General features: G+C 35.8%; 1 protein-coding gene and 1 non-coding gene across 2 annotated transcripts; one reads left to right on the top strand and one right to left on the bottom strand.

Annotated features, from left to right (window-relative positions):
* The first annotated feature begins 2,147 nt into the window (after nucleotides 1-2,147).
* LOC112100523 lies at nucleotides 2,148-2,251 on the top strand. Its single transcript, XR_002906891.1, has one exon. It is a non-coding gene; the product is annotated as a small nucleolar RNA R71 (small nucleolar RNA).
* Nucleotides 2,252-7,264: 5,013 nt separating this feature from the next.
* On the bottom strand, nucleotides 7,265-16,421 carry LOC18049419 (ribosome biogenesis protein bms1). Its single transcript, XM_024188098.1, has 18 exons — nucleotides 16,170-16,421; nucleotides 15,885-16,031; nucleotides 15,705-15,795; nucleotides 15,501-15,619; nucleotides 14,834-15,024; nucleotides 14,507-14,717; nucleotides 13,635-13,875; nucleotides 12,945-13,348; nucleotides 12,340-12,439; nucleotides 11,839-12,032; nucleotides 11,308-11,666; nucleotides 10,919-11,015; nucleotides 10,624-10,842; nucleotides 9,760-9,999; nucleotides 9,356-9,565; nucleotides 8,829-9,098; nucleotides 8,497-8,700; nucleotides 7,265-8,246 (listed from the first exon to the last, which is right to left on the bottom strand). The coding sequence occupies exons 1-18, from the start codon at nucleotides 16,272-16,274 to the stop codon at nucleotides 8,082-8,084; spliced, it is 3,567 nt and encodes a 1,188-aa protein (XP_024043866.1). The 5' UTR covers nucleotides 16,275-16,421; the 3' UTR covers nucleotides 7,265-8,081.
* Nucleotides 16,422-18,885: the final 2,464 nt, after the last annotated feature.

Genomic DNA, 18,885 nt, shown 5'->3' with positions numbered 1-18,885 from the left:
ATTTTCATCAAGGTGAATGTAATGCATGCAATCTACTGGGTTTATACCTTTTATGTCCGCTATGATCCATCCTAATGCTCCTTTATGCTCTTTTAAAATATCCAACAACTTATCTTTTTGTTCATCGTTGAGGGATGATGAGATGATTACCGGTAGAGTACTTTCTTCTCCTAAAAATGCATATTCCAATGTGTTGGGCAATGGTTTGAGCTCGAGTTTCGGTGGTGATTCTGATGATGGGATGAGTTTCTTTTCTGATGGTGTCAGTTGTTCAACTCTTGACTTCCATTTATTAGTGTCCATGGATGGTGTTGAGTCAAGTAGGGCGTTGACCTCATCGACTGATCTGTCAATATCAAAATCCAAACCAAAGTGAGTTAAACATGTTTGTAAAAGATCATCACTAAGGTTTGAAAGAAAAGTATTATCAACTATTGTTTCTATTAAATCCACATCAATAATTCCATCATCTGCACTGTGAGGTTGTTTGGCAATGTTGAAGATGTTTAGCTCCATAGTCATGTTGCCGAAGGACAACTGCATATTTCCAGTCCTACATTGAATGTGAGCATCCGCAGTTGCCAAGAAAGGTCGGCCTAGAATAATGGGGATGTGCTTCCTTGAATCCTGTATTGGTTGAGTGTCAATTACAATGAAATCAACAGGAAAATAAAACTTGTCTACCTGGATAAGCACGTCCTCCACAATACCACGAGGTATTTTCGTGGACCGATCTGCAAGCTGTAACACCACTGGAGTTGGGTGTAATTCTCCAAGTCCAAGTTTCATGAATACAGAGTAAGGCAACAAATTGACACTAGCTCCTAAATCCAACAAAGCATTCTCAATTGTGTGGTTTCCTATACTACATGAGATAGTGGGGGAGCCTGGGTCTTTGCATTTTAGAGGAATTTTATGTTGGAGTATAGAACTAACGTTTTCTGTTAAAAATGCCTTCTTTTGAACATGAATGTTTCTCTTTTTAGTACAAAGGTCTTTAAGAAACTTGGCATAAGATGGAACTTGCTTTATAGCATCAGTAAAGGGATGTTAACACTTACCTGTTTGAAGATTTCGAGAATCTCACCTGTGGATTTTCCCTTTTTTTTCCTTTAGCTAACCTCTGAGGAAATGGAGCTTTGGGAACGTATTCTCGTGGGTTGGTTTCTTCTTTCTCCTCCGGTGATGAGTCCTCAACATTCACAGGTACAATTTGATTTTCTTTTGTCACCGGCATCTCCACTTTGTTGTCGACTTCTTTTCCTTTTCGCAAGGTCATGACTGCTTTGACCTCTCCATGCTGCTGTGGTGAACCGGTACTTGCTTCATGCACTCCTTTAGGATTAGGCACTGGTTGACTTGGAAACTTGTCTTTCTCAACAGTCATTGCCAAGGTCTGAACTGAAGAAGCAAGTTGTCCCACCATCTTCTCGAGGGTTGAAACTGATTGGGCTTGTGAGTTAAAGTCTGCTCTCAACTCATTTCGTAGTCCATCAATGGTGCGATTCTGTTGCTCAATCGTGGAGTGAGTAACATTCTTGAAATTCTGGAATGCATCCTCCCATAGTCTGGGTTGAGAGTAGTTCTGGTTTTGATTGTATGGTCTAAATGGGGGCTGAGAGGCTTGAGGAACTTGAGGAATTTGTTGCATTGGTGGAGCTGGAGCTACTGGTCCATTCTGTTGGAATCCTTGAGACCATGAAAAATTGGGGTGGTCTCTCCATCCAGGGTTATATGTGTTGGAGTATGGGTTGTAATTCGATGGCTTTCTCATTACACCTATGGCATTGGCTTGATCGGAGTATGAGTCAGGGTCATGTGGTTCTGTTGATTTAGCAGTCGATAACGATGCTATTTGTCGAGCAAGACCTTCAACCATCTCCTTGACTTCTTTGATTCCCGAAGTTGACTCGCCAATGTGAACCTCATTTACTCCCTTAATTCTTCTAGTATTCCTGAGTGATCGACTCCGTTGTTGGGAATTATCCGCTTGTCGCTGGAAGAATTCCCAAATCTCTGATGCACTTTTTGACATTAGCTCTCCTCCACTTGTTGCCATTAGCTCTCCTCCACTTGTTGCCATTAGCCATTCTTGCACATTCGGCAATAATCCCTCCAAAAAGTATTGGCATTGGTGCCATTTCTCCTACCCATGATGTGGACACTTCAAGAGTAGCCCATTGAATCGCTCCCACGTTTCGAAAAACTGCTCGTCATCTCTCTGGGTAAACTCTGAGATTTTCCTGCGAATAGCATTGGTTTTATGCACTGGAAAATATTTATTCAAAAATTTCGTTACCATTTGTTCCCATGATGAAATGCTATTAGCAGGTAAAGTATTTAACCATGAACGAGCTCTATCCTTTAAAGAAAATGGGAATAATCTAAGTTTAACATCATCGTCTGAAAAAATTTCATATTTAAAAGTTTGACAAATGGCATGAAAATCATTCAGATGATTATATGAGTCCTCATTTTCTAGGCCATAGAATGTTGGGAGACAATTTAGCACACTAGGTTTTAGTTCAAAACTCCTAGCAGCTACATTTGGGTATCTTATGCATGATGTGCTCAAATTAGCTAAGGGACTAAAATAGTCCTTAAATTGCCTCTCCTGTGGTGCTTGTAAATCCATTCCAAATTTATTTTTAATGTGCCTGTGTGTGCGAAGTGTTTTTTCTAATTCAAGGTCTATAGGTTCAAGATTAGGTAATAATGACCTACGACCATGCATACAAAACAAATAAAATAAAAATAAATATGGGAACAAAACAAATAAAAATAAAGAAGAGGGAGAAATTACGATACTAACCTTATTGCGCTATTACAACCTTTCTATAAAAATACACAAAAACAAATACGTGAAATAAATTAACTAAAAATTAAATTAATAAAATAAACAAAAATTACAAAGAAAACAAAAATTGAAAATTAAATTACAGAATTTTAAAGAAGAGAAAAAGAAAAGAAATACTAACCTTTAAATATAGATTCACTTTTTTTTTTCTTTTTTTTTAATTAAAAAAAATACAAGAAAACAATTAAATGGAATTATTCACAAAAATTAATTCTATGAATTAAAATTACTTACCTCCCCGGCAACGGCGCCAAAAACTTGTTGTGCAAATTTTAATGTACTCGCAAGCGCACGAATCTATTGTAGTATAGACTAATGGTGACGAGTGTCGATCCCACGAGGAGGTGGATTTTAATTATATGTAGAATTAATTTTGTAAATGGGTGGTTGGATTTGTGGTGGAAATTATTTGGAATATGCTAAAACTTAAATTAAAATGGCGAGAATAAATTCTAAAATTTGAATTGAAATGGCGAGAATAAATTGAAAAGGAAATCTATTAAATTGACGTACTTGGGTATCTGGATCCGTATCAACATGCATCATGGGCTAAATAATCCGTATTAATGCCAATTAAATCATGAGGGGGGAATCCACACCTCATGAACCACGCTCTAATCAATATGATGCTAAGGGCTTATCGTGCCAAATAATAATAACCTTGTACTAGAAGGCCGGTGAAACCAAGGCGGTACTAGACAAGATTAGTATTATTTGTCGACGAGAAGTCAAAACATCCACAAAAACTAGAGGGGAAGAGAAAATAAATTTACCAAATTAAGCCCATGACACATGTTGAGACTTCACCTTCAACCCAAGCTTGAAAAAAAATTAGCTACTCATAATTGAACTAAGGGCAAAATGAGAATTTATTAAAATACGTAGAAAATACAAGATGGAGAAGGAATTACAGAAAATGGATCCCAAAATTGGATTCAGAGCTATCAAATTAGGGGGGAGAGGCCCCCTTTTTATAGATACATGAGTAAATCATGGCCATCGGATTAAAAACAGTTTGGACGCTCAGGATTGCGCCACGTCATCAGTCAACAGTACGCGGTTTGACCACGCAGATGAACAGTAACACGGTTTGACCCGGATGAACAATAACGCAGTTTGGTTGAAAATAATCTTGTGTGATGCATGTACCGTACGCGAGATTTTTCGTCCACTGATATGCTGTCATGTCACCATCAACAGTACATAAGAATTTTAGCCTAACAGGATCGTGACACCTCATCAGTCAATGCCACATCATCGGTCAATGCCACGTCATCGATCCGTCTATGTGAACAGTGTCGTGAACAGTAACGTAGACAGTACCGTACACGTAAATAGTACCGTACATGTGAATAGTGTCATTTTTCCTTTTATGCTCCTCCTAAGGTTTTCGATCGTCCTGAGTTCAAAAGTGATGTCCGTTTTGCCGTCTGATCTCTCCTTTATTGTGAAATGACTATAATGCCCCTAAAATACATAAATACTTAATTAAAATAAAACACATGTAATTAAATCACAAGAATGTTAAATACATAAAAGTAAGGGTTGTTGGTAAGACTTGAAATGTAAAATGACGGTTTTCTCCTTTATAAATATGCATTTTCTAACACTCAACAACATGCACAATGGCCAAGGCATCTGGCATCTTGTTGAGGATGATCTGTGCATACGATCTGATGAGCCTATAGTTTGATTCAAAGTCTGCCCCACCACTTTCAAGAGCAATTTTCTTCGCTCGATACACCTTCTGCTTGTCAACCTTAACTCCATACATTCTGTTCAACTCACTCATAATAAAACCAACTTTAGTTTCAGGGTGCGAAAGAATTGTTTCCTAAAATTTTGCCGCTATGAACTTAGCAGTGCATTCTGGATTTTTCAATAGCCTTGTACAAGTATGGACATTATGATATCGCTTTACCATGAAAGTCTCTCGAATTACAGTTCTACCTGCATGTAAATACCAATGGCACATATACCCTTCGCAACCAACAGAAATCCTAGTCCTCTCAAACTTGTCTTTCCTGGTCTTAAACCTCTTGTATACAACAAACTTCCTCAAGGCAATTGCAAGTTCAGTGAAGTTTCTGAAGTACTGTCCAACAAAGAACTCAACAGGCTCATCACTAGAAATATACATATTGGCCTTCACCTCAGCATCCATCACTTCCATTACTCTATCACCATCTTCATCAGCACATGGACCAAATTCGTTGTTGTCACTCTCATAATCTGATAACAAACAATCATCAACATCATCATCAGATTCACCAATATTTGGATGAGTAACTTGGACATGTAATTGAGGTTGCTCTGTATTTTGCTGAAACTCATCGTCACTGTCAACACATGTTGTACATACTGTCATCAGAGTCATAACTATTGAAAGTCTGTTACTGCTGATCAGAAGGGAAACAGAGCCTCAAATTAGAATCTTCATTATCACCTTCTTCAATAAGCATTTGTTGTGTGGCATTACTGTTACAAGGAGTACTCCTTTGGTGGGAAGTTGGTGATTTTTCAAAGGTATTTACAAAGTCTTTGTATAGGGATGCATTAGAGTGAATAAGACTTGGTTGGGTATTTAATTGGTCATGTGGTACAAGTTTCATCAGGATATCACTGGTTTGGGCTTCATTGACAGGAACATTGAGGTTGATAGCTGTGGGGTTTTCTGGTGAAATGTTTTCTGTTGTGGCATTAATAAGTGGCTGCTGGAAAAGTGACTTTCTAGTTGATGAGGTAGCTGGTTTTGAGATAATCTCCAGGTCAAGATGAATTTCATAGTAGCCATAGTGGTTGTACAAGGACCACACTGAAAAAAGATCATCATCACTACAAATGTTAGTGCAGTCATTATCCCATGGTTGTGTTAGAGTGAGCTTGAATTTCTCTTCAAAGCTTAACTTCCTTTGCAACACCATGTGCATAACCCTATTGACAAGGGCAATGGTGCTAATTTTCTCTAGATCAATTATTCCCATATTATGTGTCTCTCCCATGAATTTTACAAATACAGTGGTTCGCTTATCGTCATCCTTATCCATCTACAATTAAAAAAGAGCATAATGTAAGGCTAAGGCTAAGGCTAACTATATAAAAATTTCTTTAATATTGGCAAAAAAAAACCATGCACATGTTGTATAACAGAACAAGGCATAAACACTAAATAAACTATATTAATGTGAAAATTTATATAACCTGATGTTATTAACAACAGAAAGAATCATTGACACGCCGCACTAATTGACAATTTTCTTTAATCAAAATTTCACCTCAACATCCATGGAATTAAATTAAAAAACTAAGTAAATGGAGATGAACTTTACGTTCTTTAATTAACGAGCTGGGGTTGCAGGCAAAGGATAATAGCCAAAGATTCAATTATAATATACAGATGGAGTACGAAATAGGGAAAAAAAGTAATGTATAAACTTAATGTATCATTATCTAATAAATATAGTTTGGATCCACTGGAGTCTGCAAACCATGACTTTAATGTCTACAACAGTAAAAAGGCATATCCAGAACAAGTATATGCTCATGTCAAGTAATCAATACTACTTGGGCATTTAAAAAATTAAATACTCACCATTAAACTAATATGAAGAATCAATTATTAAGATATAAGATGGAAGCAATCAATCTGTACATTATTGACATAAATTACCAAACAAAGCATGTCTGAACAATTTCAACACAAGAAACACGTAAAACCGATAAAACCCATGACCAACCTCATCAAATCCCACATAAATATCACTCGCATGCATGTAATCTAACATGTATCGAGTAATTCTCCAACAAAAAAATCCACATGAACAACTTTAAAACCTCACCTCAATGTGTGCAGGCTGAAGCTGCAAAACCCAGTATATCCCGCTCTCACAATCCAATAAGTTGTGTAATCCTCAAGCTTCTTGAAAAACGAACATGTGGTAGGTAAGAGATCAAGCAATTGGCGCGAAATTGTCTCCAACACGCAAGATTTTCCCTCCATATTGTTTCGATATTTGCTTGTACAGATTACGTTTTGCAGAGATGAAACTATTTTTCTGAAATGACAACATTATTCTCGTCCTTGTTCTTTTTCTTCTGTGCAACAACTTTAACTTAATTTTTTATTTGTTTATAACACCCCTTGTTCTCTTTCTTCTGTGCAACAACTTTAACTTAATTTTTTATTTGTTTATAACACAATCTCTATTTTACCCTTGGCGCACAACTTTAACTTAATTTTTTATTTGTTTATAACACAATCTCTATTTTACCCTTGGCTTGTTAAATTAAACGGGAGAACTTAACGGAATGGGTGCACGGCGATCATTATTGAAACAAGTGGGTGCACGGTAATATTTGTCAAAACATATGGGGGGCAGCGAAAAATAACCCTTAAATATTTGATAGACAATATCGCTTGATGGGGAGTGTTGAAGAATCTGGTTACTCGGACACAGAACGTGATGTCAAGCAAACGCTGGTGACTTAGCAGAGCCAGATCGCGTTCATCATTTTACACACTGTGAATCTGTGATTGTGATCGTAAGGCAGATAACAAAAATCTCATAAACTTGAGGCATGATGGCACATTTTTCACAACAATTTACTTCATATTTGAAGGAATTAAATGGATAAGTTTAATAGATGAAAGTAATTTTAATATCTTCAAAATACAAACACTCCAAAATTGGGAAAATATATCTCAGTATATAGCTGAATTTCATTTGAAAACTCTTAACTCAATAGCATCAACTTTCCTCTTCAGCTATCCTCCTGATTAAGTAGAAATAAAAATCTCCTATTGTAATTTAAGGAAACAACTAATCCATGTCCTAAATTCTTGGTATCAAATGCTGGACCTATGCGTGGCTACAACCAAAAATTCACGACCAACATCTTACCATACTGAACGATCCACCCCAAAGGAAACAACTAATCCATGTCCTAAATTCTTGGTATCAAATGCTGGACCTGTGCGTGGCTACAACCAAAAATTCACGACCAACATCTTACCATACTGAACGATCCACCCCATGATGTGGGTTGATCCATGATGATTCAGTCGTAGAAAACATCAAAGCTTTCACTGCACATCAACTACTACGAATTGATATCAGGGTGCCATCACGCTTGCTCAGAAACATCATCTCTTACAAAACATTGCTGAAACAAGCTTGTAGAGGGGATCCTAAATGATTTATGTAACCATTCTGTATTAGGACCATCAGGCCTCTGAATGTCTCCGAATTTTCTTCTTTAGTTTGTCTTGTTCCCGATATCTCTCACGCCGCTCTTCTCTCTGGCGCTTTCTAGTTAACTGCTCATCTTTAGCTCTCCCAGCCTCAATTTCTTTTTTCTTCTGCTCTTCCTTGAGCTTTCGCTTCTTCATCTGCATAACCCCAACAGAATATGTAAACATAGATATTCTTAGTGCTTTTCAGAAATTTGCAACTGGAAATAGCAGATCAGCACATGAAGTGCAGAAATAAACAAATACAAGACAAGAATGAGATTGATACTAATAACTAAATATAAAGTTTGATTGTGCTGCATAAATTTCACTACTAATTCTAAAATAGCAACAGCAGATTCAATTTTGTCGAGTAAATATTATAAAACATTGGTCTCTACGGGCATACCTTCTCGTTTCTAATCAATTGAAGATGTTGAACAAGAGCATGAACTTTTCTTTCGTGAGGTTCCATGACTACAGCTCTTCTATTTTCAAGAAGTGGCCGTTTCTGGTTTGGAATATCCTTGGGCTTTGATTCAAATGGAAGAGCTGCCTGTAATGACTTAGGAATCACCAATGGGTTGAATTTCCTTGGTCTCCTCTCAATTGGCTGTCAAAAAAAAAATAATAATAGTCAAGTTATTACGAATGACCACAAAAAGTTACACCGACCAGCATTTTGGGGCAGAGGAAGGAACCATGATTACAAAGAATTACATGTCTCACATCACCAATTACCTTATAGAGTGAATCCTTGTTAACAGGAATAGAAAAATTATGTTCTCTCCTCAACTCTGCTACAGTTTTCATTCCTTGCCAAGTCTTATCACGAGGCTGCAAGGCTGTGGTCAAAGGGTTGTAAAAGCAAGGAATTTCAACATCAGCCCATCCACGCATGAAAACAATGTCGCTCATCAGAATTCTATCCTCAAAGGTGCATCTGGCAATCCCTTCTCTGGGTTGCCCTCCCTTTCTTTTGGGTTGGTTACCAATCTCTTCTTTAGCAGCCTGACAAGGTAATAAAATTACTAGGATCAGCCTTCACTTGCCTAAGAAAAAATATTAACTAGTCAACATTGTCAATTTTAATCAAGCATTCTGATCATTCACTGAGAATAATTATGAAATTTAATGGAAAAAATAAATTTGGAGAAGAAAAACAGACATTCTGCATTTTATTATGTACAGACAGTATATTCAATGACAAAAAACCAAAAAACACAATAACCAGAAAACTGACATAAACTTCCTCATTCAATGCTTACCTTTTTCACCTGCCCACGGATTCCACTGACGGTACGAACCTCTTTACCTTCACATTGAGCCACTTCAAGATCTGACGTAAACATATCTTTGATAAGTGCAGTTTTCTTGAATATCTTGCAGGGATAACCAACCAGTTTGATTTTCTTCTTTATCTTTGCTTCATGGTTGAACTCAAGCACGACTGCCGTTGCTGTAATCCTAAATGAAGCCTGGCAAATCAAATGAAAGAAGTTTAGGTGATTTGTAAAAAAATTAAAATTAACCCCAAAAAAAAAAAAGATAAACAACTCAATCATGAAGAAGCATGGAAACATACTCTTAACATGAAAAGCATGGAAGTTTTCCCTTTTCTAGATCAACAAACTTCTATATAGACAGGTTATAGCAACAAGAGAATGCCGACCTGTTTGTTGGATAAATTCTGGACAGCAACTACCCCAGTTTGAGGAGGGGCAAGAGGACCCCAGAACGTGGCAAGGCAATGCATGTGTTCTGGAGTGTATTTCAGCATGCGATACCGCCCATTACGGTCCTCTATGGAATAGACAGGGGTAGTTTGGAAACGCCTCCATCCAATAGAAACAATAATGGGATCTCTAGTCTTGAGTACCTTCTTGTGCCATCTGTGTCGCTTTAACCTAGCCTGGAAGAAAAGCAATGAAACATCTTATGACTTGGAGATTGTGAAACAAGACAAAATATTATCTATGTAAATCTGGTTATTCTACCAAATTTAATCCAATGACTTTAGCAGTGAACTTGTAGGCCATTATTTTTAATATATTTTTAAGGATGAAATCTTATTGACCAGAGAAGAACCCCAAATATACAGAGTGCACCAGTAGTTCACTCATTAGGATGATACAAATGAAACTACAACAGTTTCAAGTCTCTAAGAATGAAACAAGAAGATATATTCTAAAATTATTTAGTGAACAGAAGCCACAAAGATGCCAAAAATGAACTTTGTCCCATAAACATTCGGATTCAGGCATAAGGGTATCTAGACTCAACCCAAAAAAAAAAAGAGTTTTAGTTAATAATGCCCGTTTTCGTTAATAATGCCCATTTTCGTTTCCAGGATTACTGAGTCTGTCGTTCGACTTTAGCAGCCAGTGAGTACTAATATACCTAAATATATAATATACAATAAAAAACTCACAAGTTTTGAGTGGTAATTTAGAAAAACATAAAATGAAGACACCCTAAATTAAGAGACAATTGAGAAAATATACTTCACCACAGCACATTAATAGGCTATTCTTACCTGCATATATCCAACATTTTCCTCACCAAGACTGATTCCTCCAACCAAAACAGGATGGCAGGGATCAAAATATTCAACCATCTCAAATGGAACACCATGTATCTCCAATCTTAGATATGTTCCTGTTCGAGATCCCTCGATCTCTAATCGAGTGATCTCATCAAGATCATTCAGCTCAGCTACATTCATTTGTTTACGAAGTTCAATCTCCTCCTTCATCTAGAAGAACGTGAGTTAGCACTCAAAACATACAACAGCATGCAGAACACATTACGAAACATAGCACAAGATCTACCTTGTCAATCAGTCCAACTTCGTTAGGTTGGCCGCGGTGAAACTTTCCCCCATCTTTTTCATCCATATCCTCCTCCGGTGATTCAGATCCATTATACGTAAATGAAAGTTAAGGTCATCAAAGTAGATTCTAATAAAAAACCAAAATATAATTTCTCCGGTGCAATTCATGACACAATGAACCATGCACAAGAAAATGTAAAATAACAACCAACAAATTAACCAACGGCTTTCAGCAAAAGCAAAAGAGGGATGCATCATCCATCACATCCGCATCCAAATTCATAGAAAATCCATCAATAAGAGGTTGAGAAGCAAGCAGTAGAAGATGCACAGCTAATGAAATATATATAAAAAAATAGAAATAAGAAGTCCAAAGAAAAAGGATATTGTGCATCAAATTTTGCGCGAAGAGCAAGCTTTTTCAATCTCCGCTCCTCAACTGCTGATTCATCTTCATGCTCATTTGCATCACTGCCAGAATTATCCACACGGTGGCCTTCATGCTTCTCACCAGTTTCTAAATCTTCAAAATCACCATAGACGGCATCATCCCTATCATCGTCTTCAGAGTTAGCCTTTGAAACTTGATTTCTCCTAGCAGCTTTTGACCAATCACCCGTAACAAAACGATCACGGATGCTTTCGTATACTTCTTCCTCTTTCCAGTACTTGAGATCTTCATAACTTTTAAATTTGGAACAGTCATCCGTATTGACATTTCCACTATCCATTCCTTCTCTTAACTTCTGCAATAAATGAACAGGAATTAGAGAGTACGCAACAAAATTGCATTAAGTTTCCATCAAACTTGTATGTCATGTTAAAACTAACATATCTAAAATTATTATTTATTGAGAAAGACATCAAAGAAAGAGAAACAATCAAGGAAATAATCACACAGATAACATCAGAACGGACCTTATTCCCTTCTCCCTTTGGCTTAAAAAAATCATCATCAGTTTCTTCATCCTCGCTACTGTCCTGCACTTCTTTGGATGAAGTTGCTAGTGATGTGGATTTCCCATAGACAAGCTGCTTGAGATTCATGCTTTGTCTCAAGGCAGTCCTTCCTAACAAGGACTCTTTCCACTTTGATATGTTTCCCATGCCATCTTCAAGTAGTGCAAAAATTAAGACAAGTTCAGAAGCAGAAAAGAGAATTCCACTCAGAAAGAATTCTAAACAGAAGGAACCAAAAAAGAAAAAAAAAACTTTAAACTAACAACCATTCATAGAGATGGATATTCACGAAAACATCAAAATGCATTTCATGCTTCAAAACACCCTCTCTAGCCATATTACATTGGCTCATGTAAGATATTTATAAACTATGGTCACAAATAAAAAAAGAGTATCTATTCCTCTTTGAATGCCGTTACTGAATATTGCATCACAATAACAGTAAATACGAAGATATACCATCATACTGTCCTTCCTCTGAACCAGAAGATGACTGGTAGTCTACATTGTCCTCGTCATGATCATCATGTTCATCATCCTCATCCTCTTCATCTGAATCCTACAACAAAGCAAGAATGTGCAACATTATTATTGTAAATCAAAGATGCAGTTAGATATTGCCTGTGAACTCAGTTGAAAAAGTCATATTTTCATAAACGCAAAAGTATAATAAAGCTAATGATCATAAAATCCTAATTCCCAGAGCTTGCTCCGCAAAAGAACAGTCCCTTAAATTATGAGTAGCATGTAAAATACACAGCATCAGGACCAAGTAATAATATAAGTTTACAGAACAATCCATATAAAAGCTGAAAAGCTTTTGTTCAATGAGTTACATAACTTTTAATAATCCAGTGTAGGTATATAATCAAAACATAAGAATCTGGAGTGGGCATATTGGAATCCACTTTTGACTAGTGAGGGGTGTCGACATGGTCTCAAAAAATATATCTCAAATATATCAACAAAGCACAAAGAACATAGACTAATATCTAGATGGTAACAAAAATTAAAATCTGAATCCTTCAGACTCCATCAACTCTTACGTAGCCATCATTAAGTACCTTCGGATCACCATGATTAACAGCTTTTCCAAAGATAGCTTTTCTACGTAGCCGCCCATCATTAAATTCAACATGTTCCACCAACTTATCTTCATTGTTACCACTTTTTATTGTTTCACCATTTTTAGCATCTGTTTCTTCATCTGAGGACTCTGAACCATCCATATCCTCAGCCCTGTGATTTTCACCAAGCCCATTGGCAATTCCTTCCCCAGTTTGATACTGCTTATCATGAATATACTCTGTATCATCATCCGTATCTTTTGCATTGTTGGTAGCATCTGATGAGACATTAGGCTTCCGGCTGAAAAGGGAAATGAAGCTGTTTTCTAACTTCTCATCAATCGAATATTTTGTGTTTTGAAGCGATTTTACCAATGTCTCACCAACATCTTGATCCTTTCCTGGTAACAGAAAAGTGACAATACTTGAGCCAAAAAAGTGGTAAAAAATGAGAGATGTTGTAACTAGTATATGATAAGATATTTGCCTAAATTCAAAACAGAATATTTAAAGAAATAGGTAAATGTAAGCATCATCAAGAATACAAAAGATATTTCCATTTTGTATTATTCAAAAGAACCACAAAAAATATTATACGTAAAGATTAAAAAAGGGTTTTATTCATTAACAAAACAACCAAAAAAGAATCCAATACTAGGAAAAAAAATGAAACAGAAATAAACAAACCTTTGTGGTTTGTTTTCCCATTTTCATCATCCACTTTAGAGAACTGAACAAAGTGGTCATTTATGTTGATATAGACAGCATCCTTGTCATAAAGGAGATCCCCAAGGCCAGACATGGGTGCATAAAAAAGTTTTTCCTTGTCGCGCAGTCCCTTCTTTTTGGCAGCAGAAGGTAAAGGACAAGGATCAGCTAAGCCTGTAACACCAGCTAAACTGTAATCACCAACACCAGCGATATGCACCTGATTCCAAAAAGAAAAAACATCAAAAAGGAAAAATAGATCACAAATGTATAAATTATAGGATAAGAGCTAGATAAATGAACATTAATATAAGGCATAAATCAAATACAAGTCAAGACATAATAGCAAATTTTTTAGCGTAAAGACTGGAAAAGAAAATTTCTTTTTCCCTACAGGTCAATAATCTTAACCCACAAGCTTTAAATTATCTCAAAACTCTCATACTAACAAGCCCAGACTCTCTACCAGAAGAAAATTGGACCTATTGGTCAGCTTTCATCCTAATAATTCTTTTAGTTGCACTTTCAATGCATACCCATATCAGCCACGGGCAATTGAAATGCACAAACCTCCATGTTACTTGAGCCTTAAAAAAGGACGAAAAAAAGGGCGGAATGCACGAGTCCTTGATAATGACCATTTAGAAGAATATTATGTGCCTCAAACCCACATAAACCTAGAGTAACATATGTCTGTAAATCATAAATTTTCTGAAAACACCATTTGCTACAATACCCTAATATGTTGAGAAACGAAACAACTTCTCACCTTATTTGTCAAAAAAATGTGAGCATATTCTTATAACCAAAAAATTCAAATGGGAACAGTGACAATGGTTGTCGATGCATACCTTAATTCCCTTCTTCAGATTACAACCTCGCAAATAACCATAAATTGTGACATTTCTGTCACATTTATTATTCATACGCACTCTTTCAGGAGGAGTAACATCTTCAAAACGATCAACCAAGACATAAGGATGAGAAGTTCTCCATGACAGAGGAGGAAACTTCAAAACAGAGATAAACCGTGCAAGATTGTGAATCTCACGTTTTGAGTACCTAATGAATAAGGGGAAGAAAAAGACAGTTAACCTCAAAAAAATCTATAAGTTGAAAAAATTAATTTTACCATAATTGTAAATTATAGGTCTATAATGCACTGTACAGAAACTTACTTCCCATGAATGAGACCAGATAAAAAAAAAAGTTTTGCTCCATCATAAATTTCTGTCCAGAAACGATGCTTAAGACGCTGCTTTGTTTTTCTTAGTTTCTTCACATCCTTGAACTTATCAAGGTGAGTAAGAACTCCCATAACCCTTGGTAATCCATGATTTTGCATTAAATTAAGGAACTCAAAAGTTTCCTGCAAGGAAAAACAATCAGTTACTTTAACGCAAAATTGTTTTAACTTTTTTATCAACAAATCTAAGCTGAAATCCTTGAACACAGGAAAACAGAAAATCATACAGAACTGATAACACAGAACTATGAAGATCACAAAAAGAAAAAGGAGCCACTGCAGCTCCATCAAGTTGATTATGCAAGCAAAATGAGGCGTCAAAAGAAAATATATATATATATATATATATATCCTACTAGCTAAAAGGGAGGAAATTAATCATATGATAGTTCGTGCACAACTATCAAATAATCTGGAACGGATCATTCGCAATTCAAACCACAATATTTACAATTAAGAATATAAACTTCATATAAATGGACTTATTTGATAGACTCAAAGCAAAAAATCAAAATTCAGCTCAGATACACCAAAGCCAAAATTTACAAAAGAAGCTGGGAAGTCCAAACCAAATAGAATTATTCACAATGGAATCTCACCATTTCAAAACCGTAACTTCCATCAATGAGAAGCAGTGCCAAGTCAGCAATTTTTGCACAATCAATCATGCCATTGATATCATTCGGGCACTCCACAAATTGTAGCCGCCTTTGCTTACCTAAAATATTTCACCGATCGCTCTCGATAAGCTCCACTAGCTTTTAAATCCAACTAACAATTCACAAAACTAGATCAATCCTAACCTGATACAATAGTGATCGGTCCTCGAACCTCAGGTACATTATGCTTAGTGTAATGCTTTATAAGAGACTTTATTAACAAAGACTTCCCAACCTGCCGCCATTTTGTAGATTATAATAACATCTAAAAAAAGCCATCTAAACTAATTAAAACAATAAAGTGAATAAATAAATATGCAAAACCTGGGGAGGTCCCTGAACTACAACGACAAATGGCGGTGGTTCACCGTAAGAGCGGTCTATAGTCGGAATGTGAAGCCGACGTTGCTCTTTCTCTACTGCTCGTGACTGTAATCGCTTGGCTTTCACAGATGATGTAAAAGCAAATGCCTAAAAGATAATAACAATAACGAAAAATTAAATTCAGCAATAGTAGTTATTTTATTTATATAAATGAAGGGGGGGAAAAAGTAAATAACAATTGAGTACCCTAGGGTTTTGTTGAAAAAGTAAATAAAAATTGAGTACCCTAGGGTTTTGTTTCTTGTCCTGCTTATTTTTATCGGATTTGGACTTCTTTTTCGTAGAAGAGCCCGATTTGCGAGTCCTGTGTGCCTTGTGCGGCTGTTCCATGACTCGGCTGTTCGCGGGCGTAGTCAACGGAGTTGACTGCCGTGGTACAGTTGGAAGAGAGAAGTGCTTTTGCAGCGGTTGTGGCAACGGAAAAGGAGGTAGGAGAGAGTGAAGCGTTGGGTTTATGGGGCGGTGAAGGGTGTTTTCAGTAGGGCTTTAGAGGGAAATTGGTTTTATTAATTAAATCGATTAAGAAAAAAAAATCCCTTCCCGTGACGTCATGGGTCTTATTGTACAATTTAATCAAATTATGTACTCCATTTAAATAATTAACATTTAAGGACCTAAACATTGAATGTTTAGCCGAAAAGAATATTTTCCCAGAAAAATAAAAAAATAAAAAAAAGAGTAGAGCTGTAGAGGCTTCCTCCTGGATGAAATTTTCTGATTGCTTTATTCAACACTAGCGAAGAAGATGAACATTTCCTAGAAAGAGATCTTAATTTTAATTTTTTATTTTTACTTTCTATAGTTTGCATTACAATTTTTTTTTTTTTTTTTGGTGACATTGTATTACATTTGATACATATATAGCATTTTGAGGAACAAAATGGTATGTAGCATTATCCGAATGGTTAATCTAGTAGCATGAGATAATATAGATTACCATGTGAATTATACATGGCCCAAGTTGTGTTTAACTGAGAACTAGCCATGTATATTAAACAAATGTTCTTTATTATTATTTTTCTACGAATGGATTAGTAAATTTATTGACATGTCATATTAGTTCCTTAAATTGTATGAGATGTCATTTATACCGTACGGTCGGAATTTTGCAAAATATCTTATACGCCCTAAATGTATAAACTGCGTGCAATATTGATACCAATTACCAGGTACTAAGGCTAATTAATGTCTCGTTATTAAATCGTTTATATCCAGTGGCAAGGTCATGGAAAATCTGGCACGGGCACACACTAGCAACGTTGTTGAAGCAGTATTGCCTACTGGTAACAATATTAATTGAGCTTGCTTTCAATTCTAATGTACGCGGTTTGTTCCAATGGCACCCTGGGTGAGCATGACAAATCAGAAGCTACTAGCAAAGCTTTGTATTCAGATTCAGTACGCTGAACCAACCAAACTGAGCAGAGACCGTTTCCTTTTTCCTTTGCTCTTCCTTGAGCTTTTGCTTCTTCATCTGCATATCTTCGTTGGTGGCTTTTCTAGAGGCTTTTATGAAGTGTTCATCCTAATATTGCTCCTTAATATTTTGTATACTGTTACCTCACTTGCAGTGGATGCACTGATACCTCTGCCCTATTATTAACTAGTCTATTCTTGAAACAGAACCTGTTTCAAAACAAATTGAAGAGCAGGGGCTTGAATTTCTTCAACTTTCTTTCCTCTGGTTTAACTGTCTTTTAATGCAAGAGGTATATAATTTCAGCTTGTATTACCAGTGTTCTATGTTGCCGTAATCTACATCTATTTCACATTTTTCTGTTTCATTAATAAGGTGGTCTAAGCCACATATCTCTAAGTTGTGACTGAGAAGGATCAATATGAGAGTCGTCCTTTGCTCTTTTTTTTTTTTTTAATTGATCTGTGAGGATAATGGTTTTGTTTTATCAGATCCCATTTTATCCTGTTACTTGATTGCAGGACACATATCTTCCTCAGGGAGATGCGGTGCCAGATTTTATTGTGTACATATTTGCCAGAGGTTTTTTTCTTTTTGGCTGGTATAGTTTGCTTAGTTTTGCTTGCAAATGTGTTAGTTTCCACTATATAACTATTCTTTTTAAACTAATATTGGTCGTAGATGACAAGAAAATTGGAAACAAGCAATTTTTGTCACAATTGGTACAGCTTTGACGTAATTAAACAAACTTCATGTAGGCTTTGGCTAGTTAGATTTGTGATTTTAAAATGCTTTGAATAAGAAAATAATACCATTTGCTCGAAACTGAGTAAAGCAAATTCTAAAACTCCGGTCATTGTGCCAATTTGCATTGAAAGGTTAAAATCATTCACTTTAAATATTGAGAACACATTCAGAGAAGCCAGAAGTACCCCATGGCCCCTCGGTGATAGAGCTACAGATTCTGCAAGGGCTATAAAATTCGCAAGTACATTCATGGCTCTACATTGTTTCATTTGTTTTGTTTAATCATTTATAGGGAAATTATCAATTACGTACCATTATACCCTTAAATTTTTCTGCTATAAAAAATACTACAATACTTTTAAGTTATACCATTTATCTACTCTAAATTTACTATATATATCACTCATCCACTTAATCGTTAGCTTCTATTAGAAAATTAGCAAAATTATAGTGAATTAACCATTTTGCCCGTGAAACCTAATTTAATGTAAAAATATGCAAGAAAATTATTAGTCATATATATACCTTATTAGTTTATCTAATTATGAAAAACATGACAAAAGTTTGAATTTGTTTAATTTTCCACTCTAAGCTTGTAATTTATATGAATCGTCCATCAAAATGTTAACACTATTAGAATATTTAACAAAATTTAAGTGAAATGGCCATTTTACCCTTGAATTCAAGGACTTTTTTTTTTAATTTTTCACAATAAATAATAAATAAAAATTAATTTTTTTAATTATGAAATCGAATTTAGGTATTGGATTGATTGGG

This window comes from Citrus clementina, unplaced genomic scaffold (genome assembly GCF_000493195.1).
Source record: "Citrus clementina cultivar Clemenules unplaced genomic scaffold, Citrus_clementina_v1.0 scaffold_3, whole genome shotgun sequence".
NCBI lineage: Eukaryota > Viridiplantae > Streptophyta > Magnoliopsida > Sapindales > Rutaceae > Citrus > Citrus x clementina.
This window is presented reverse-complemented; position numbering and strand designations above follow the sequence as displayed.

Bases quoted from the DNA above. Each gene is read 5' to 3' on its own strand.
- LOC18049419 (XM_024188098.1), bottom strand. From the start codon at position 16,274: ATGGAACAGCCGCACAAGGCACACAGGACTCGCAAATCGGGCTCTTCT. The intron at 10,000-10,623 runs GTAAGAATAGCC...CTTTTCTTCCAG, and splicing joins AAAATGTTGGATATATGCAG to GCTAGGTTAAAGCGACACAG. The intron at 8,701-8,828 runs GTAATTGGTGAT...TTTTTTTGACAG, and splicing joins ACAAGGATTCACTCTATAAG to CCAATTGAGAGGAGACCAAG.